The 23879-nt window shown below is 31.4% G+C and overlaps 1 protein-coding gene across 1 annotated transcript; it reads left to right on the top strand.

The window, feature by feature from the left end:
- Positions 1–5359: 5359 nt before the first annotated feature.
- Positions 5360–10232, top strand: LOC130970841 (vesicle-associated membrane protein 714). Its single transcript, XM_057897039.1, has 4 exons — positions 5360–5761; positions 8714–8904; positions 9492–9655; positions 9802–10232. The coding sequence occupies exons 1-4, from the start codon at positions 5545–5547 to the stop codon at positions 9890–9892; spliced, it is 663 nt and encodes a 220-aa protein (XP_057753022.1). The 5' UTR covers positions 5360–5544; the 3' UTR covers positions 9893–10232.
- The last annotated feature ends 13647 nt before the right edge of the window (positions 10233–23879 follow it).

Genomic DNA, 23879 nt, shown 5'->3' with positions numbered 1-23879 from the left:
GGTTACCTCGACATCTGTTGATGACCAGGTAGGCGCAGTTGACACAGCGGTGGATCATGAGTAACGTCCGTCGGATTAGGTTCAACAAGTTTTTGAATTTGGATTTATACTCATTCTGCGCTAGTTGTGAATTCTACGGAGAAGATGAAGGCAAGCACGCTGCATGGGACGAAAGAAGGGATTCTTATGTTGGGAGAAGAAGAGGGTTGGACTAAGGTTTGTGGCAAGGGAAGAGAGAAAGTGGGCCAAATAGGAAAGGCCCAATCTGCTACTAAAGATAAGAAACCTCTCATTTTTGGGCAGCAGATGAGTCGGGTAGCGGATTTTACTCCTCTCAAGCATGTCAAGCATCAACGAAGGATGAGGAGAAGATAAAGGGTGCAGCTGTGGTTGCGCCATCGATTACCCCTACTCTTAAAATGGCCATAAGAGGTTGTGCCCTGCCTCATTGCAAAACTCACCGGTATTCTAAGCCAATGATGGTGCGTCGAACCAGCTGAACTAGAACCCGTCAGTGGTGGCTACCGTTGCAATGGGGAGCGTATCTGAGCAACCACGAGTTGAGGAGAGGCAAGGAAGTGGTTGGAATGTTGGAGGTCTATCGTTGCTTCATCAAGGGACCTTTGCTGAGGTTGGTTTTTGTTTATGTCCATTTTATTTTTATGGATTTTGTAGATATAATTTTTTTTATCTTGGAATATTAGAGGGGTTTCTAACAAAATGACTCGGGTGCATTATAAAGAATTAGTTAGTAAATTTCATCTAATGATTTTCATTCTTATTGAAACTCATGTTCCTTTCGATAGAATGAGATCCTTTTGGAGTAAGTTTGGTTATCAGGATGTTGGAATTGTTGAGGCTAGAGGTCACAGTAAGAGTATTTGGTTTCTTTGTTCTAATTCTCTGATGACTGTGAGAATGGTTGATATGGCTGATCAATGTATCGGTTTTGAAATCTCTATATGCAATGTTTCTATTTTTTGTAGTGTAGTGTATTCTAATCCCCATGTCCATCGGTGAATGGGTCCGTGGAATGATTTAATAAGGGTATCTAATACAATACAAGGTCCGTGGATTATGTTAGGGGATTTTAACGATATTCTGTTGCAGAATAAGGTTAAAGGAGGAACGTTTAGTAATGTTAGAGCTGAGCTTTTTGGAGATACTCTGACAAACTGTCGACTATTTGATATGGGAGCTATTAGAAGGAGTTTCACTTGGAATAGGAAGGTCGGAGGGGGTTACAGGTTGCGAAAATATTGGATAGAGCTGTCATTAATCAGGAGTGGTGTTTGCTGTTTTTTGAGGCTTATAATGAGGTTTTGGCGTGTTTTCACTCTGATCACTATCCCTTGCTCATCAGATGTACAAAAGCTAGGATAATTAAGAAGGGTCCCCGTCCCTTTAGATTTCAAACTGCCTGGATGACTCATTTGCTTTTTCGACATGTTTTTCATACAGCTTGGAATAAAGGAGCCCTCGATGTTGTCAGGAGTTTGCTAGAGGTTCAGAGGGATGCGCTTACTTTTAATAAAAAAACTTTTGGAAATATTTTTGTTAAAAAGAGGGAGTTGGAGAGGCAGCAGAATGATGTTCAGATTTCTCTCGAGAGTGAAAAAGATCCGGAGTTGAGGGTGAAAGAGCAAGGTATTCAGGAGGAGCTAAATTCTATCCTTCTTCAGGAAGAGCTTTTGTGGTACCAAAAAGCAAAATCTAGAGAGCAGTGGGTTCGATGTGGTGACAGAAATACTTTTTTTTTTACCTGCAGATGGTTATTAGGCGAAAAAGGAATAAGATCTATGGGTTATTGTTAGATGATGGAACTTGGGCCACTGAGATGTAGGTGATTGAGCAGGAAACAAATTCTCTTTCAAAAACTATTTTCTATGAGGGAGAATATTTACCTTAATATTATGGGCAATTTTCTCTGCCCATCTCTTAGCAATGAGGTCTGTCAAAGATTTGTTAAACCGGTGGCGTTAGAAGAGGTGAAAAGAGCTATAATGACCATGAATTCTTTCAAAGCTCCGAGGCCGAATGGTTTTCAAGCTCTATTTTATAAAGAATTTTGGGACTCTCTTAGTTATGATATGTGGGGGTTAGTCAAGAGAGCCTTTGAGGGCGAGATTTTAAATCCCGCTATTTTTGATACCTTCATTGTTCTGATTTCTAAAGTGGAAGCTCCTTCTTTGTTAAGAGATTTTCGTCCCATTAGTTTATGTAACGTTCTTTACAAAATTATTACAAAAGTGCTGGTGAACAGGGTCATTATTTTTTTTGGAGATCATCGGCCCGTTCCAACGTGATTTTATCCCGGGAAGAAGAACTATGAAGAACATCATTTTTGCACAGGAAATTATGCATTTCATGAGGAACACTAAGTCTAGAAAGGGGACTATAGCTTTCAAGATTGATTTAGAGAAAGCTTATGACAGGGTGGATTGAAGATTCCTTGAAGCTTCGTTGTTCAGATTTGGTTTCCTGGGAGCTGCTATTAATCTCATGTTCTCATATCTTTTGGTGCTTTGTATGGAGGCTCTTGCTTATTTTATTACTCATTGGGTTTCTCAAGGGTTGTGGATACTTGTGTCGGTCTCTAGACATGGCCCTAAAATCTTCCATTTGATGTTTGCTGACAATCTCCTATTTTTTTGTAAAGCTACGAAAGCTCATCAGGTAGGGAAAGTTTTGGGGACTATGGAGTTATTTTCCAAAGCATTAGGATTGAAGGTGAATCTTAGTAAATCTAAGGTTCAGTGGTCAAAGAATATTTCTTAGAGAAGGAAAGAGGTATCTTGAGAGTTTCTACTATTTGTTTTTGTCAAGACTTCAAAAGATATTTAGGGGTGAATATTGGGCATGAAAGGTCTTCCAGGAGGACGGCTCAGGATATTATTGAAAAGATTCAGAAGAAGCTTGCTAGTTGGAAAGGGCGTTTGCTAAATAAGGCAGGAAGACTTTGTTTGGTTAAATCAGTAATGGCTTTTATTCTGGTTTACAACACAGCTTGCTCTTCTTTCGAAGTATGCTTATGAAAAGATAGATTCTTTGATAAGGCAATTTTTATGGAAAGGCCAAACTAATGGGAGACGGTTGTCGTTGGTTAAGTGGGATGTTGCTATAACTCCTAAAAGGATGGGTGGTTTGGGTGTTAGGGATACCTACTAAGCTAACATGGCATTTATTGACAAATTAGTTTGGGATTGCTTCAATAATAGAGACAAGTTGTGGGTTCAGGTTATGATGCATAAAATATTTTCGGAATTCAACTTTTCTTGACAACAATAACAATCAGAATTCTTCATCCATTTGGAAGAACATTCACAAAGCATCTGATCCTCTCAAGAATGGGTTCAGATGGAATGTTGGGGATATGCAACAATCTGTGTGGTAAGATGAGTGGACTCTTTTTGGAAGGCTTTGTGATATTGTTCCCTATGTTCACATATCTGAGTCTGATTTTGTAATGGTGGTCTGGTGGATTTGTGGCATGATGGATCTTGGGAGGTGGAGAGACTTGCATCGACAATTCCTCTTGAGGTCAAGCATTTCATTCATTGCCTACATTATTCGACTTTGGCTAGCATGGAACTGGGGTGGAGTTGGTGACCTGCAGAGACAAAATGGTATAATGCAAGTGAGGGTTATCATTGGTTGTTAAAGAATAACTTGAATTGGAATGAAAATAGCAACTGGAACTGGCTTTGGTACTTGAATCTTCATTATCTTCTGGAAAAGATTGACTATGTGGTTTGGGGTTTATAATGCTCTCCCGACGGATGTCTTCCATTTCAGGTGGTATCTTGCTAGTTTGGTTATGTGCCAAAGATGCAATGCGGCTCTGGAGACAGTAGAATATTGCCTTAGAGATTGTGTATATTCCAGAGTTATTTGGCATATGCTAGATTCTCGGGTTATTGTTTGGTTGGAGGCATAGGTACAATGACATTTTCAATGCTGAAAATCATTGGACAGATCACAAGGTGGTTGTTCTCATCATAAGCACGGTAATGGATCTAAGGTTATATATGAACATGTGTATTTCTTTTAGTACTTTCAAGAACCGTTTGTCCTGAAAACCTCCTATAGGTAATAGTTTTAAAGTTAATTGTAATGCTAGTTTGTTTACTGATTTGAGCTTGGCTGGATTTGGCATTCTTATTAAAAATTCAAATGGGGTTGGATTGCGGGTTGTTCTGGTAGCTCTCCTCCCTGGTCCATCATTTGATGTGAGCTTTTTGCAGTTTGGAGGGGCCTTGTTTTAACTTGGGATTGCGGATTGAGAGACATAGTGTGTAAAACAGATTGTCTAGACATTCTTCATCTTTTGCATGACTCTCCTGGTGGGTCTAAATTTGAAGTTGTTGATTTAGTTAGGAAAATTCAGGAGCTGTTATTAAGACCCTGGTACGAACAATTTGATTGGATATGTAGAGAAGCAAATAAAACTACGGATTGGATGGCTAGATATGGATAGGGATGACAAATTCCAATCTCCCATAGCGTCACAACCATATCCCTAGCCACTCCTGCTCAGTGCTTATCGTGTCGTCACCCCCTCGCCGCCTCATTGTCTCTGATCGCGGCATCCTTTTCCCTTTTTACTACTACATGACTATGTCCTTGTATGTTGTAGTAATGTTTTCTGATTTTTTTATTTATTATTTTAAATTTTTTATTAGAACTTTTATAAAAATAACCAATATAGAAAGATGGAGAATGTGGCCCGCAAAAAATGAGGATCCACGAAAAATAGAGATGGGAGCAATATTTTCTCATGGTAGGATTAAGATAGGGACGGGAAGAAAATCTAAGGGCGAGAATGAGGAGTGGAAAGATACCCCCGCTTATGTCCTATGTTGTTGCCATCCTTAGATATGAAATTAGAAATAATCTCAATCATGTTATTTGATATAAGTCTTGTAAAACTCTTCAACAAATTATTATATCTGATCTAAGATAGGTGTTTTACTTTATATTTTTTTTATTATTTAGACACCAAAAAATTAATCATTTACTCCAAAATCTACTGGCCAAATATGTCACAACATTAAAAACTAAATAAAATTTTCAATTAAAACAAATTAGATTACCTCAACAACTTTTCAATCAAGACAGAGTGATGATCGATCAATGAGCCGGAGCCAACAACGGGTCACTCGGGTGGCTTCGCTGTCTCTGTAATCTGTCTCTTAATCAGTTAATATTTCCCCACCCTGGAATCACCCGTGGTGGTTTAGGCCCTAGTTATCACAACCCCGGTAGAAAATAAAAAATTAACCAAACCCTTCAAACCCACCCCCCCCCCCCCCCCCCCCCCCCCCCCAAAAAAAAAAAAAAAAGCAAAACAAAACAAGAGAAAAACAGGAAATAATAGGAGCGATTTCAACGTTTTCTTTTTGATAGCACCCTGGTGGTTCCATCCATGGGATTGGGACCTAGAACTCGAAGATCTAGCTAGAAAGGGGAATCAGAGGAAGAAGAAGGAATAGCAGAGGGACCCAAGAACCTTCTACAAAGTTCTACAGCCGGCGGTTTTGCGCGATGGCGATCCTCTATGCCTTGGTGGCCAGGGGCACAGTGGTGCTGGCGGAGTTCAGCGCTGTCACCGGGAATACTGGCGCCGTGGCACGCCGCATCCTGGAGAAGCTCCCGGCGGAGGCCGAGTCCAGGCTCTGCTTTTCTCAGGACCGATACATCTTCCACATACTCCGTTCCGATGGCCTCTCATACCTCTGTATGGCCAACGACACCTTCGGAAGTGAGCCCTGAACTCTTTCTTTTCTTCTTATACTTCTTGTTGTGTTATCCAATTCATTAGTATTTACACTAGTTTGAACTCGTTTTGGGAGATTAATGGTGTTGCTTCTCCTGCATAAGCTTAGGATCTATCTGAGAGGCTTGAAATTTGTGTAAAGGCTGTCAATCAAGTTCTGAAATGTTGTTCTGTATCTGTTCATCGTTATCGAGAGAGATATTCTCGAGATTTTTTACAACACTGATGATATGTTTTTTGATAGCCAGTATGAGTTTATCAATTGTTCATGGTTTGCTGTGCTTGATTGATTTGAGCCTTATCTCCCACTGTGCTCAAATTGGTCGAATGTGGTGTGCACTGGCATGATATCTTAAACTAACTGTGCTTTTTGAAAGGCTTTTTCCATCAGGGAACTGTGTGGACTCAGGAGTGAAGTCTGTAGCTTTAGGGGATGTGTGAAGTTTTAGAATATGCTCTAAACACTATGTTGTAGGAGGTTGCGGATACGGACTAAAATACCACACTTGACGCGAAAAAATGCCATGATGCATGAATTCTACCAAACCTAGTCTTGCTTTAAACTGTTAGACTGTCCCAGAATTTTTTTACTAGAATCGCTAGACCACACAGCTCCTCATAGTATGTGTCTGCTGACTTCTGATTCTTAAATTAGAGGATGTTCTCTAGCCAGATAGCCAAACACACACAATTTCTTATAAGGCTTCCAGAGTCAGCCAGAGGCCTAGTGCCATCTCCCACATACAAGTCTTGTAATATGTCAAGTTTTCCTTGAAAAGTTGTATGTGGTGTTGAAGCACAAAAGGACATCCTTTGTGTGAACCTCAACATGCTTTGCTTGTTTTATAACTGCCACCTGATAAATTTTGTAGTCTTTCCTTACCTATTGTAGTCCTATATAGTTTACATAAAAAGCAACAACAAAATCCTAGTTTGGTTTGGTAAAGTTTTTATTTTTCAAAAGTAGCTTATCAAAGCTATCTTTTGGCTTTCTAAAAGTTATAGAAACTATGTTTGGTAAATCAAACTAAAAATGTCTTTCAATAAGCACACGCAATAAAAATTGTGTTTGGTAAAATAGTTTTACAAATTTTTAAAGACCATAATTGACATAAGAGTAAATTTGAATATTTCTTAATATATGATATGATATTAGACTTTTTTAATTTTGATAAGTACAAGTCAACTTTGAAAAGTTCTTCTTTAGATGCTTTCAAAACACCGCTAACTTCTAAAAGCTGAAAACACAAGTACATGATTCTTTTGATTTACCAAATACAAAACGAGGTGATTGTGCTTTTGGTTTACCTCTTCAAAAACTTTTCCAAACCAAACCTAAGTGGAATCAGCTGCACGGACAATGTTATTATACCTTGTTGTAAATCATGTTTAAACTAAGTCCGTTTTTACTTAAATCTCTTTTGATCAGCTCATCCAGGGTTTTTTAGGTCTCCCTCTATCCCTAGCCTCTAGGTTATTCCCATCTGATCCACCATTCCGACTGAGGTTTTCAAGATTGTGTTTCTTAAATTTTATTGACTCTGTGCTGTAGAACCTATTCAGTTCTGTAATTCTGCTTGCATTCAATGGGGCCAGATATTTTCCAACTATGTAATCAGCAGCCTGTTTTAATTTATTAACAAGTATGTATTGGGAAAGCAAAAATTGTATTAGCAAGTAGTGAGGCTGACAAACCATATTGATGAAAGATACATGTCCATATTTGAGAGACCTTTTAACTTTGTGAGGCTTTAAATAGAGTAAATTACCTTTTGTTCAGAATGCTAATAAATCTAAAGAAACATTGTACCCATGAAAGATAGGTTTCAGTGGACAATACTACTCAGTCTCACAAAAAAAATCACTGACTCTTTCTCAAACAAAAAGTGTTTGTCTTCAAACTCACCTACACCTCTCTCTCTCTCTCTCTCTCTCTCTCTCTCTCTCACACACACACACACACACACACACACACACAGAGACATGCGCGCGTGCACACACACTTTTTCTTTTCTAACCATCCCCCCTTCCATTTTCTCGAATTTTCCATCGACTCTTCGAAATATTTTCAAGTTCCTCCTTCGGTTTGGACACATTGCTTTTGGATCCGAACAAATCGTACCTTTAAGAGCTATGATGGATGAGAATTAGAAGTTTCTGAAGGAAATCAAAGGGTTAGGGTTTTGATTTTTCTAAAATTTTAGTTTTCGTTTGAAAAAGTGGTGGACCCACCTGTTGCTAGATCTAGAGGGAGGCCGTGGAAGCATAGAAAAGAGTAAGAAATGGAAACTCTGGAAATGAAGAGGCAAGCCTTGGCAACCAGATTGATGGTTGGACAATTCATCCTGAATGAGATCCCGAGTGGGGGTGAAGGGTTGGGGATCAGGGCTAGGGTGGGTTAGAGTTGTGATTGGAAATTTGAAGTTAGGTTGGGCTAGGACGGGTAGCTTGAGAGTTTTGGCCAGTTTCTTAGTATTTAGGTATTATTGTACACGAAACCCATCTTTCATGGATAACAATGTTTGTTTCATTTTTTCGTGGATAGATTTATCAGCATTTTAATCATTTGTAGGTAGTAATGGTAGTTTACTCGTTTAAATATCTTTGAGATAATATAGAATGCTTTGCTCTTTATAACTTGTTAGAGACAAAACTACTTGCACCATTAAAAGAAAGTGTGGTGTAGACTAGTGGTTTTCCAATAATCATTTGATATGCAGGACCCTCAGTTTAATCTTTTATAGTGCTACGTGCTGTGCTGTTTTCCAACTTTCTTTGTCGAAACCTTTGAATTCTAAAATCTGTTGATAAAGATAAGCATATTTGTCTGGGCAATAAATAACAAGTAGAAGTTATATATAAAACCATAGCCCGAGCAATTATACGTTGTTTTAATCAGCTTACTATAATACTATGTTCCATTTTCTCTTTGTGCAGGGAGAATCCCTTTTTCATACTTAGAAGATATCCAAATGAGGTTTATGAAGAACTACGGTAGAGTGGCCCAATTTGCACCAGCCTATGCTATGAATGATGAGTTTTCAAGAGTTCTTCACCAGCAAATGGAATTCTTTTCTAGCAATCCTAGTGCTGATACCCTCAATCGTGTCAGGGGTGAAGTTGGTGAGGCAAGTGCACTTTAAAGAAAACTCTGTCCCTCCCCGTTTTGTCTTTATCCTTACCATTTTATTTATCTAGTATAATATGAGAATGGAAGACTACACAAGCTAATAAAGTTTTGATATGCTAAGTGAAGTTGTGCACTTGTGCTGTGGTTTATGTAATTTGTAACCCTATCTTTCATTGTTAAGTTTCCCTTCCTCCTTATTGTTCTGAATTTTAGCTACCAAAGTAGGTTATTTTCACTTAGTAATTTGTACTTTGACGTGGAGAATGATGGCAGAGATATCAGTTATTAGTGTTTTTTTTTTTATAGAAAGTTGTTATGCTAAGCAGAAGCAGATACCCCTTGGAATCTTCACGTGCTTTTAGGAGGATGACCAAGAGGCTATACTAGATTACTAGCCAAGTTATATATGGTTTTTACTGAAAATCACTATACCAACATGCTTCTGTGTGGCACGTTGGGTTTTGTTTCTGAGTTGTATAGATGCTGTAATATGGTTCACTTCATTGATATTTGATTATCATGCATCTATGTTTTTGAATCTCTTCATTTAGTTGGTGACGTTAAACTTATCAATCTGTGGTACAGATACGCACTATCATGGTGGACAATATTGAGAAAATATTGGAGAGAGGCGATCGGATTGAGCTTCTTGTTGATAAGACCGCTACAATGCAAGACAGTGCATTTCACTTTAGGAAACAATCAAAGCGCCTTCGAAGAGCTCTTTGGATGAAAAATTTCAAACTCCTGTGAGTTTAATTTCTTTCATATGCTTCCTATTATAGTAATTTATAAAGTATATGGATTCCAAAATCAGTAAATCTTAAGGTAGAGGGCACCTTTTCCTTTTCCTGGGATTCTTGTCTTGATTGTATGTGTCTTTGGTCTTCAACAGGGCGCTATTGACTTGCTTGATTGTTCTCTTACTCTACCTTATTATCGCTGCTTGTTGTGGAGGCATCACTCTACCATCATGCAGATCCTAGTTGACAGTTCCACAGTTCTCAAAATGAATCCTATCAATGTATGAATCGGAGTATTCCAAATTCGAATTTGAGCTTGAGCAGGAAAATTGAGAGTCTAGAAACAGTTACGTATTTGTTGGCATATGTTTTTTCTCGTTGCTGTATTATAAAAATTAAAAATACAAGCTGGAGCCTGATGAAGTCCTATGCCATTATTGTGAGCTACCCATTTGTAAATGTGGATTATTGTAATCTTTTATCCAGGTTTAAATTCTTTTAACTTTATATTTTAGTTTGTATACGCTATGGCCTTTTTATTTGCAGTTTGATTAATTGGTTAGTGCTTGATTAATGTCTATCACTCCTATGTCTCTAAAAGATATACATAATGATGTATGTTTTTGGAAGGTGTTAAAATGTTCTAGTGTACTTGAATGGAATGTTGGTGTTTCATTTTCTAAACATGGAGATTTATGATAAAATATATGGAAAGATGAGATTAAGAGGAAAATTTTGTAGGTAGGATTATTAGTCTGCAAAGCATGGTGAACTTCATCCACCAAAGGAGAGACAACATTTCGGTGCTGTCCTATGCTGTAAACTTTGCCCTTAGCCAGCTGCTGTTGGGAGGAGCCGAGGCTGGGATCGGCTTAGCATGATTGGGCTCCTTTACAACAAGCGTTGGAAAATAAAAATGTAGTTTTTATTCTGTTTGAAAATAATGATGTGATGAGCATAGTGAAATGATGGTGTCATGGTGAATTATACTGAAATGCTATAGTCAGGCAATATTAAGAAAAGCAATCATCAAAGTCTCAAAACGAGGGCCAAAATGGCAGATTTTGTTTTTGATATTGGAGTAGCAACTGTGTTTTTTCAAAATGTGGGTTAATGGGGTGTTATTCTCAAATGTGGAATCGTTTAATTAGATAAACAAATCAAAATATGGGTTAATTGGGTGCTATTCTCAAATGTGGAACCGTTTAATTAGATAAACAAAAATCGGACCGTCCGATTTGTGAGGATATAGAAATCGGACCGAGAGATTTGTGAAATCGGACCGAAGGATTTGTGAGAGTACAGAAATCGGATCGAGAGATTTCTTTTTAAAAAATTAAAACATTTGAAGTATGGAAATCGGATCCTCCGATTTGTATATCTTTCACACTTTTCTAAAATACCAAAAATTACAATATTAAGATATATCACTACTTTTACTTCCATATAAAAAATAGAGGCGTTGAAATGCGTTTGTGCTACTTTCGAATGAAATTTGACAACTTTTTAATATTTTTAAAAGGTTTATGAATTTAACTAACTTGAATTAGCTTAGTGCTTAGTTTAATAGTCCGCTTAAATAAGTATTAGGAGTTTGAATATTATTTTATACATGCAGCAACTTATTGACCAATAGTAAAATTTTAAATGGAATTTAGATTTACGACAAATTAACCCTTGATATCGTGGAAAAAAAAAAAAGGTTTATGACTTTTGTGTCTACAGGAATGGTTTCTTTAACCAAACCCTTTTTCTAATGTTGTTAAAGTTATATTATCATTAACGAGAAATTTGAATATGATATAATTTAATTTAAATATTAAATATGGCAGAACATGCATAAAATGAAAATGTAATAGTTATTATACTAACGAAAGAATAGTAATTGAGTGATAATTTCGAGCTTGAATTTAGTTTGTGGTTAGCTTTCCTTTTGGGGGAAAACGGGTAGAGCATTGTATAATAAATTAATAATAATCAGCTCAAATTTTATGAAAAATAATGTGTTTTGCATCTTATATTTATATAATATGAAAGAAAATACCAATATTATGAGACAATGCGATGTTGATAATTTGATTGTAGTATAGTATAAATGTCTAATTTTTTTCTCATATTACCATTTAAGTTTATTTTTTTTATCTATAATGTTTCTAGAAACTGTTATGATTGCATTCATTTTTTTCACTAATTAAGTAATTATACTCACTAACTCTTACTAATTACCTTCGTTATCTACGCACAATATATTCTCCTTCGGCAGCTAATTCTCAAATCATAATTACCAAATCCATTCTTTCATTTTTATAATCACTTCTGTTCATATTTACTATATAAATCTAAATAAATCAAGATGACTACTTTTATAGTTGTTATTGAAAATACCTAAAAAATCTTTTCAACATCTACACCACACTTTTTTTTTTATCTCTTTCTACATAATCTGAGGTCTTTTACTCTTTTCATTTTTGCTAATATTTTGTGAAATTATTTTTAATATTAAAAGTTCTTTTTCTTGTTTTGCTAAACAATTGGCTCATCATGTATTAGATGATGAATTTTTTAGAACACTAAAATATACGTTCTTACAATATTTCTTTTTGCTTTTGTCTAATTGTGTTCATTAATTATATATTGTATTTGTCACCTACATATTACTTTTTTTACCATTTCAAGAATAATTTATATTTCTAATATTATTTTATTATAATAATAATGTTAAAAATGCATGGGGTTGTGATTGATAAAAAATAAAATTAGAAAATTAAATTTTATTTTTAGTTATTGAAATATTATATATGCATTTGCATTGCATCTAATAGTGTTATTCTTGCTTTAGAGTGTTTAATTTTAACCTAAAAAGACAAAAAAAAAACTACTTAAGAAAAAGCAAAAATAAAAATGATTATATAAAATTAAATAAAAAAGTTCAATTGAATATTTTCATAATTTTTCTCCGAGCTTTATAAATATTTTAATTATATCAATTTCAAATTTTTTTAATTTATATATCTATCTAAATTTCCCGCAATGCACTGGTCTAAATCTAACAAATAGTAATATATCAATCGGTTATGTTAGGAAGTTGATAATCTAAAATTATTTAATTTATTTTAATATCTATAATTTTATATATGTAATATTTAAATAATTATACTGTTTTTATATCTAATATTACTCAATTATTTTATTAGAAATTAAAAATATAAAATAATGTAAGTGATAATTAAAAAATATAAAATAAAATAATTTTAGACAGATTTTAAATTAATTTTTTATTATCTTTCAAATATTTTTGTATATTAATATTGATGAATTTAAGAAGGACAATTATCAATATGAAGGTATGAAAATTAACCCCCTATTGATTTATACCTTATTTGCTTAAAAAAATGTAATATTATAATATAGTAAATAAGCCCTGATCACTACCATAATTTCCCGAGGTGCAAGTAAAACTATTTGTTTAATTTTGGAATTGCAAATATATGAAATGATAAAAAAGATTTTGTTGGAGTTATTCTTGATGTCAGATTAGAAATAGAAATGAGTAGAGTACACCCTCTTTTTTTTTTTTTTGGTGACTTGTGTAGACTCTTGTTTGTAGTATTTAATAAATAAATATAAAATAAAAATTTATGAAATTTGACATAATATCCTGAAAAACACACACATATATATATATATTGAAAAACACTTGCATTAAATTTATGTATTATTTGCAAGCAATGTTTTTCATATATAGAAATTACATATATTGAAGTCAAATTAGTCTTTAAAATAATGTTTGGTGAAGAGACAGAGATGGAAAGACTGAGACTAAAAGACAAAAACTAAGAGATAGAAATTAGAATAAATCTCAGTATTCTATTTGGTATAAAGTGGGAGATAGAAATTGAAACAAGAATGAAATTCTAATTTAATTTGTACAAATGGTGAAATTAGAATTAATTAATTGAAATGAAGGTATTTTAGGTATAAAATGTTATTAAAGTTTCAGTCTCGATCTCTAAAAATTTTAGTCTCCTATATTTTCGCTTTTTGAAGGTACTGCAATACTAAAATTTTGGAGATAGAGACAGAAATTTTAGCACATGTCTCTAAACCAACAAACATGATATTGAGTCTCAGTCTCTCAATCTCTGTCTCAATACTTCAAAACAAACCCTACTTAAAAAATCACGCGATAAATCGATCTTCAAATTTTTTTTTTAATCAAATTAATTCTTAAAAAAATTTAAGTTAATCATGTCATTCTCTCACTTTTTTTTTTGTTGATAAAATTAATAAAAGTTAATGTAACACGTTTTATAATGACAACAAACATAATGACTTTATAAAATTTGATTAAATTAATCGCTAAATGATAAACCCTAATCCTAATATGATGCATATAAATTACCTTTCTTTGGATTGAAGTTGGAGTGGTTTAATATGAAGAATGAAGATAAAGTTGTTCGAAGAGTATTATAATTCTTACAGGATTGACAGGGAGATTAAAATAATTGATTTGATTAAAATAAATATTAAAGACCAATACGACCATTACTCAATATCAATATTCATAGTAATGATGACAATAGGTAAGTAACGTTTCAACCTACCATAATAATCATGAATAATAAATATATAGGGATGTATTATGTATGTATATGCTACTCTACCCACATTTAATTGCAACTTAAATCCGAAAAAAAAATATATCACTCCAAGTCACAATCCACGAACAAATCAAACACTCTATCCATCCAATTTAACGGTCTATTTTCATTTTCTTCTTTGTTAATACTAAAGTCATTTTAGAACAAAAACTAAATTCGTAACTTAACCCTTTAAAAATAAATTAACTTGAATTTCCAAAAGAAAGATGATTTATTCATGCGCAATTACTACTGTATATAAAATATTTAACTGATAAAAAAATAACCAACAAGAAAAAAAATTGCATAAAAGTTTAATTTAAAAATTATATATTTTTTGACTAACGCTTTTGTACAAATATGCAAGAAACAATATTATTGGCAAATATATTAAGTTACAATTTCACTAAAGTTGTATAGAGAAGTTTAGTATTACCACGATTTAAACTATTTATATTATTTGTTTTAGCAGGGGGTTAACACAAAGAACAAATTGAGTAGATTAAATATTTAAATGTTATTGAATAGAATAATATATAATATTATTTATTATGTAAGAAGAAGGACATTGAAAATGTTTAACAGTTGTTTTTTAATTATGAGTTGATTTGACAGATATAATGTATTTGAATAGTTGATTTTAGTAGATTTTGGAATATTTTATGTACAATAAATCAACATTTTAAGAGTTAGATATATTAATATTTAGTAAAAACTAAAAAGAAGAGTGTAAGAATTAAGAAGTGGTTAATTAGTTTTTTTTCTTTAATTTAAAATATTTGATAGAAAAAATAAAAGGATATTTTTAAAATAAAGCAAGCTGTATTGCTTTAGAAAATTACAAGTGAAATAAAGAATTTTTAGGTGTTAATCTCTTTTATTATTAATGACAAAATAAAAAAATACTTTGTTATCTAAATTATTTTTTTATTAGTTTAATATTGATAATAATTAATTATAGAGTAAAGTATTATTTTTGTCCCAAACGTTTGGGGTAAATCTCAAAATTGTTCCTAACGTTTCAATCGTCCTATTTACGTCCCTAACGTTTTAAAATTGACTCAATGTTGTCCTGCCGTTAGGGATCCGTTAATAAAATTAACGGCGGGACAAAATTGAGACGATTTTGAAACGTCAGGGACGTAAATAGGACTAAAACGTTGGGAACAAAAATGATATATAGAAATAAATTTTAATTTTATTCTTCAATAATATCAATTTTTTACTGTACATAGTATTCAATTATTTTTAATCATATTTACACTTAATCACTTTATTTTCATTCTAAATAAATTTATTTTTTTAATTTTACACTTAAAGTAATGTATTTTTTTATAAATAAATAAATTTTACACTTTTATTCTAAATAAATAACGTAATGTGATTATAATGAAAGTGTAAAACTATAAAAAAATATAAGTAATGTGATTAAGTAATGAAAGTAAAATTACATTATTTATTTAGAATGAAAGTATAAAATTTATTTATTTATAAAAAAATTATATTACTTTAAGCGTAAAATTATTAAAAAAATTAATTTATTTAAAATGAAAATAAGGTGCTTAAGTGTAAATATGATTAAAAATAATTGAATACTATGTACAATAAAAAATTGATATTATTGAAGAATAAAATTAAAATTTATTTCTATGTATCGTTTTTATCCCCAACATTTTAGTCTTATTTACGTACCTAACGTTTCAAAATCGTCTCAATTTTGTCCCGCCGTTAATTTTATTAACGGATCCCTAACGGCAGGACAACATTGAGTCAATTTTAAAACGTTAGGGACATAAATAGGACGATTGAAACGTTAGGGATAATTTTGAGATTTACCCCAAACGTTGGGGACAAAAACAATACTTTACTCTTAATTATAATAGAAATACATACAATTTTTTATTTGTTAGAAATGATCAAATATAAAGATTTAAAGTGTAATGTTAATAGTTTGAGAAAACAGAAAGAAAAAGAGTTAAAGTTGAGAAAAAGAAAAAATTGATTTTTTTTATTTTGATAAATTTTAATAAATAAAAAATAAAAAAGTGAAAATTTTCAGTACTCTTTATATATTTATAATATAATTAATTATCATCAACATTAAACTAATAAAAAATAATTTTTTTATTTTTTTTATTTTTTTCTAAGTATTGCTCTACCTTATTGCGTCGCACTTTTATTTTTAAAAAAAGGACAAAAAAAAAAAGAAGATTGCGCAAGTCTATTGCGGAAAAATCTGAAAAGCGAAAAACGTTGGTTCCTCAAAATATGTTTGTTGCGTTTGCCACGAAATAACTGTTAATCAATTTATTAATATTAGGGAGTCATTTAGATAAAGACGTCTAAAACGTTTTTTTTAAATATTGTTTAATTATTAAAATTTAATATATATAATCGATTAAATCATGTTATTTTTATCAAAATTAGGGTAGACAAATTGATTTAACCGAAAAAATGGTTAATCAAATTTTGAACTGGTCTAAATTAATATTATTTTTTTATAAATTACAATATTTTTATTATAGAGAATGATTAAAATACTCTTATTTTATATATATATATATATATATATATATATATTAATTTTAAAAATTATAAATTCTAACCCTACCATAGAAAAATAAAGGACTAAAATTTAGGATTCTCAATAAATATATATATATATAATAAAAATATTTTAGTCATTTTTTATAATATGATATTGTAGTTATTTTATATAAAAAATAATATTAATTTAGACTAGTTCAAGATTTGATTAACAATTTTTTTATCAAATTTATTTATCTAGCCTAATTTTAATAAAAATAACATAATTTAATTAATTATATATATTAAATTTTAATTATTAACATCTTTATCTAGTGGCTCTTTTAATATTAATGCAAGGCTTAAAGTGTGACAGCTTGTTGGTGGCTTACTAAGTTACTAGTTGGGTAGGGCGTTACTAGGTTTTTTTTTAAAGTTCCCTGTAGGCCTGTACCTTAGCTTCAGATGCATGGTTTATTAATTAATTGATCTGCCATCCAGCTCATTGTGGTCCGTGCATGGTGCATATAGAGTTAATCGCTTAATCAGATTGTTGATGAATCCACAAATCGGTTTAGAAACTTATGGTTCCCAAATAGCTTAACTTATTGTTGATGAATAATAAATAAAGAGTAAATAATTATTTTTAATTTTAAAAAATTTAGATATTGACAAAGTTGATCATAACTGATCTAAATACATTTGATAATTATCAAATTTGTCTTTATTTGACAAAATTAATAAAATATTAACTCTATTAAAATTATTTTAAAAATATTTTTTATCTTTTTTCCATTAATTTGTTCTACATTTTTTATCATTATTTTCATTAATATTATCTCTAATATTCCGTCCACACAATCAATCTTACCTCCATTGCAATGTCTACCATTTTACTCGAATTCCTGATCTTTCTGCGACTGTCATTCTTTCCCGCCATTGTTGCTTTTCTAGAACTCGCTGCACAAACTCTCATCCCCTCTCGTTTAATCCCCTTTTCCTTTTTTTATTTGCAAATCCTTTATTTGCTCCATTGTTAAAATTCTAGCCTACTGTTCAACCCTTCATCTGCATTATACAAGTTCACACTCTACAAGACTAACCTCGATCTCCCGATTTCACAGCTCTTTTAGATTGTGAAGTCCGCCAAGTCAATGATTTGGCTTGTCGGTGGTAGCATGGGATGATTCGCTGCGACGATGAAGCTTCACAACATGACGATTGTGACTACGACGATGAGCGTACATTACAAGAAAATGTTGAGTACACTTAAATTTTTTAAAAAAATTCGCCTATAAATTTAGTGGCAAAATAAATTTGACGGTATAAACTTCACTGATAACTATTTATTGTTGGAATTTTTCGTCTATTGTTAATTACGGACAAATATAAACTTTTAATTGCGAAATTCTAGAGTTCGTTATGGTTGCATTTTTTCTCGATAAATCTGACAGTAATATATTGTTTATTATTAATAATTAAATTAAGAGTTACTGGCAGATTTAACCAACGATAATCTTACGGTAAACTTAATTTTTTTAAAATTTATTTAAAAATTTAATATATAATTTCAGAGATTTAAATCTAATAATTTCTAAACTAACAATTTAATCATTTTTAGTTGAAACACAAACAAGTTTAAATATCAAAATTTATTATTAAAAAAATTCAATTAAGTAGGAAAATCAGATTTAAAAGATAAGAAATTCTCAATTATAAAAGGAAAAGTATAGGGTACCAACATGTTATGTGTCAATTTCTGCCAACTCTTATTTATATTTGTGTTTCATGGAAGTGTATTCGTAGATGTGTCTAATAATTAATATATTTTAAATACATATATAAAGAGACACATCCAGAAAATATATCTATAAAGATACTTCTATTAAACACAGTTATAAAAAAGACATTTTTATTAGACACATCCACGAACACACTTCCATGAAACACAATTATAAATAAGAGTTGGCAGAAGTTGGCAGATATGCTATTGGTAACGTAGCAAAATCGATTATAAAAATAGAACAATATTAAATTAGAAATTGAAAGAGCAATGCTGATAAGTATTAAGCATTAGATATTAGGGCATTAAGCTATATTAATACTATGTTAGATAAAAAATCAATCATACCAAACTATTTATGATTTTAACAATTAACTAATTTATCGTCTACAAGATCAACCATACATTGTCATAAATTAAGCTAATACAATAGATAAATCAAACACCAATTTATAACCAATAAAAAATTTATTATCAATTATTATTAATATTAATCATCTAAGAGTCACCATTAACATTCCGTTATAAGTTCACAAACTATACATGAACCAAAATTAAGCAAACACCATAAAATCTTTGCAGATCTATTCACCAAATCTAAAATCTACAACATCAGCCAAATACAATCATATACAAAATCAATCAATCAACTATATCAAGCACTAATTGACATTCAACTATATATCTTAATCCAGAAATATAATTTAAACCAAAAACATAACCTAAATCAATAATTAAAGTTATAATATAAATAAAAACAACTGTACATTGTTTCAGGTAGTGTTCAGTTATTGATATACCTCTTCAGCACATAAGCCACGAAATTCAGTAGTCATTTCATGAGCCAAACTTGACCACATAGCCTAATGTTGTACAGCAGCCATTTCAGTATTCTTTAAAAACTTCCTTCTTTCAAGGGGTATTCTTGCCTGAGTAAGATAAAAGATTCAATTGAGTTACTCAATACCATGTGATGTTATAAGAACATAAAAGAAAATAAAAAAAGCCAAGATATGGATTATATAACATAGAACAATGTCAAAACGAAGTGTACAATTCAACGAAACAGAAAGTATAAGCAGAACTATAATTTGAAATGCATCACAAGGTATTCTCTTTTTGTAATGGCATCTTTTTGGCTCGGGTGAGGGAGGAAGGAATCCAGTCACTTAACAATATTTTTTAAGGTTAAAGTTTTACCAAAGGATTTCACTTATAGTTTATATATAGTCGATGTATGTTTAAGGTTCACTAACTACAAAAGAACTTCCTCTTCTTGTCATTAAGAGATTTAGTTTTCATGCATGGCTCATCCAATCATGTATTTCCAACCATTAAAGGAATGTGTAAAATGTCGATGTATCGTTAAATAACAGTTTACATTTCACACTTGACACTTACACTAATCCGGGATCAAATTTAAACTATAAAACAAGCTACCACCACAAGGTTTCATCTAATGTTGGGATAAAAAACAAGTAACAACACACAACACAAATCAACACACATATGGAATCAACAACGAACAATGTGCAACTATTTGGGTACCAACCTAGGTCCACAACAAGTAGCAAGTGAAGAAACTCTAGAATTGCTCCGAGGAAGAGCGCCCTGTGACTCAAGCTCACTGATAATCCCTTGCACAACCTAGCAAGCATTCGCCATCATAATTCTCAACACCATTCACATTCAAACTCAAAACACACATAATCAAAATAGAATTTTAAAAAATCTTAAATAAAAACATAATTAAAAACTCTAAATCTAAACTAATACATGAACTAAATCTAAAAAACAGTTAAATCTCTAATACAAACACTCTAATTGTAAATTTTCTAATACATAACAAATTAAAATTAGATAAATTAGGATTTAGAATTTTTTTAAATAAATTAAAAAATAGTAGGAATAAAGAGAAGGATAACATATCTGGAGGAAGGAAGGAGATAGCTCCGGCAACACAAGAATCGGAGTAGCAGCAACAACAATGGCAGCAGTGGCGAAGTGACAAAAACGGCAATGATAGAGCAACCAACACAACGTAAGGAGTTCATGCAGCCTTTGAATGTTGTTGGTGGTGGCCGACAATGGTGGAGGAATTGCCGGAGGTTGTTTGTGTGGGAGTGAGAGGGAGGGACAAAGAGAAAGGAGAAGGTTAGAGAGAAAGAAATGTAGTTCAAAATTGAGGAGGAGAGAGTTCACGATCCAAATTTAGGACAACATGTATTACCGTCGAATTTACCAATGGATAAATCTAAATCTGACAATAACGCTTTGCGAATGACCAAAATACAGTGTTCCACGAATTCGGATTACCGTTAGATTTATCCACCAATAAATTCAACGGTAATAATCGCACCAATTTTTCTTTTTTTTTTCCTTCATTTATTACCGATGAATTTATCGTCGAAAAGACAAATTTGACGGTAATTTTTTTATCCAACGAATTTATTGTCAAATTTTTTAATAATTTCATTGGTAAACTTAATGCTAACGTCCGACGCTAAATCTGACGGTGTTTAACATTTTTCTTGTAGTAATAGATGCACCGTACTACAAGGCGATTGTGCCGCTTCACGTGCCATAACAACTGTGATTGCTTGTGTGGACCTTGTGTGGTGCAACTGTGCTGCGAACTGGTAGATTCTAGTGACGATAATGGAATTCTTATTGTTTGATATGGATAGGGTTATGTGAGGTGAAGAATACTTGTTGCTTGACAAATTCTCTAGCAAAGGGTGGATCATAAAAAAGTTTATGTGCCATTATTTGAAAAATTGGGTTACAAGAAGGTGAAGTGCCATTCGAAATAAGATTGATGTTGGTGGCATTAAGAATTGTGAGATTTTTCTTACCCCATTATTTTATAAGCCTACATTAAGATGATGAAGTTGAAGCTTATTCGTTTACTTCTTGATTTTTTGTTTTGATTCAATTTTAAAATTACTTGAATAGCATTGTGGGATATAATAACGGTGATAAAAATAGAAAATGTTATAAAATAAATACGAAGAAGAAAGAAGAAAATAGAAGGTATTTGTGAAATAATATTAATGGAGTTAATATTTTGTTACTTTTGTTAGACTAAAATAGATTTTGATGGTTATCAAATATATTTAAATTTTTTATGATCAGTTTTATCAATAGTTAAATAATTTTTTGTTGTCAGAAATAATTATTTATTTAACAAATAGAATTTAAAAAATTAAATACTTGAAAAAGTTAAATATTAGAGTAAAGTATATTTTTTTAATTTGTCTATAAAGTTTGGCAAAAATTTAAAAAATACTTATAAATTTTATTTTGTTTTAATTTTGTTCTAAAAATTTCAATTTGCATCAAATATATTCCCGACAGCTAATAAATTCTCAAAAAATTCAAAAACAATCCAACAACAATGCATAACAATTATGTTTAATTTGTTTGTATTGAAGGTTGTTATGAAATTGTTGTTGAATTTTTTCTAATTTTTTTAAAAAATTAGCCATTAAGAATATATTTGATGCAAATCGAAAATTTATAGAACAACATTAAAACAAAATAAAATTTATAGATATTTTTAAATTTTTTGTCAAATTTCAAAAAAATATACTTTATCCTAAATATTAAATATATATTTTAAAAATAAAATTATCAAATTTAAATGCATTTTTTAAAATATAATTAGAATAAATGATACTTTTTTATTTTTAAAACTTGGTAATTTCATTCAAGTAAATTATTTTTTGAGTGACAGAATTTGTTTTAAAAGAATGCAAAAAAATTAAAAATATGACAAAATAACCAAATGTATATAGAATTTGATTTTGATATTTTATTAGCATAAAAGAGTTTTATACTTATATCTAATTATGTAAAGTCATATAAAAAATAATAAGATACTTTTTTTTCTAAAATATAATAAAATCTATTGTCTTTTTTCTTGGTGACTCAATCTATTGTCTGATACTATAGAATATAGATTATATATCCTATGTTATAATACTAAATAAAAAATTAAAAAAAAAAGAAGGAAAATGTTTTAGGAGATATACGCATATACGGTGACCGTTATTAATCGGTGAAAACTCACGTGCAGTCGACTTCACGTGAAGTTGATACTTGAGAGCCGTTAGATGATTTAACTTATTTGACTAAATTTTCATCTAACGAATATCAACTTCATGTAAAGTTGACTTCACCTGAGTTTTCACCTTATTAATTATTACGATAAATACGAAATTTTTACAATATTTAAAAATATAATAATTAAAGTTAATATAAAATTTTTTATTATTTGATAATATTTTCAATTTAATCACTTTTTTCTTTTTAAATTAAAAGGTTTTATCAAATAATAAAAAATATACAATCTTAATTTCACAACTATACTTTTTTAAATATTATCAAAATTTCATAACTAATATATCCACTGTAATTAATAATAACTACTATCAAACTCACCATAACTTTAAAGATCGGTGCCAAGACTAAAAATCATGCAGTAATATTACCCTCAAAACTTTATACAACGAATTAAAATATACCAAAACGTGCGTGCATACGTCGTAGAGGATGGTCTAACTACATTATTTATTTGTTTAGATGTATATAGTTCAATGAAACTTCTGGTAGTTGTCACGTAGTTGGCTGAATTAATTAGGTAAGCTGGTTTATACATGTTGGGAATAAGACACCATTTTCTCTTGAGAAAACACCTTTGACAGAGAAATAAAATAGACACAATCACAACACAAGAATTTAACGTGGAAACTCCAATTACCGGAGAAAAAACCACGGCCGTTGTCAAATGACAACCAGAGAATATTACTATGTGAAAATTGTTACAACACATAGACTTCTTTCTCTCACCGGCACCCCAGTACACCCACACTCTCTCAAAGCAAATATCTAACTACACCTCACAAGACTCTCTAATAAAAGAGTACAGAGGAAAAGAAAAATCAGATACAAGCTTAAAGTGTTTCCGACTGGTGCAAAAACAAATGGAGAACTTAGCCTCATATTTATAGCCTAGGCCACCCACTCCATTTGCTATCCTAAGCAATGTGGGACTAATTCAACTAAATCCTAACAATCTCCACCTTGATTGAAATAGTCACACATCTTCAGCTTCCATTGTCAACACTAACAATTCTTTGCTGCCATTGTTTATACCGACAATCATAGTTCAGAGAACTATCATACTCCACCATGAAAGTATACTCACTTGGAATTAGACTACTCCAAGCATTTCGCCTTGGTACAGATCGAAACCTTGTTGAAAATTCATGGTGCAACT

Source organism: Arachis stenosperma, chromosome 3 (assembly GCF_014773155.1).
Source record: "Arachis stenosperma cultivar V10309 chromosome 3, arast.V10309.gnm1.PFL2, whole genome shotgun sequence".
NCBI lineage: Eukaryota > Viridiplantae > Streptophyta > Magnoliopsida > Fabales > Fabaceae > Arachis > Arachis stenosperma.
This window is presented reverse-complemented; position numbering and strand designations above follow the sequence as displayed.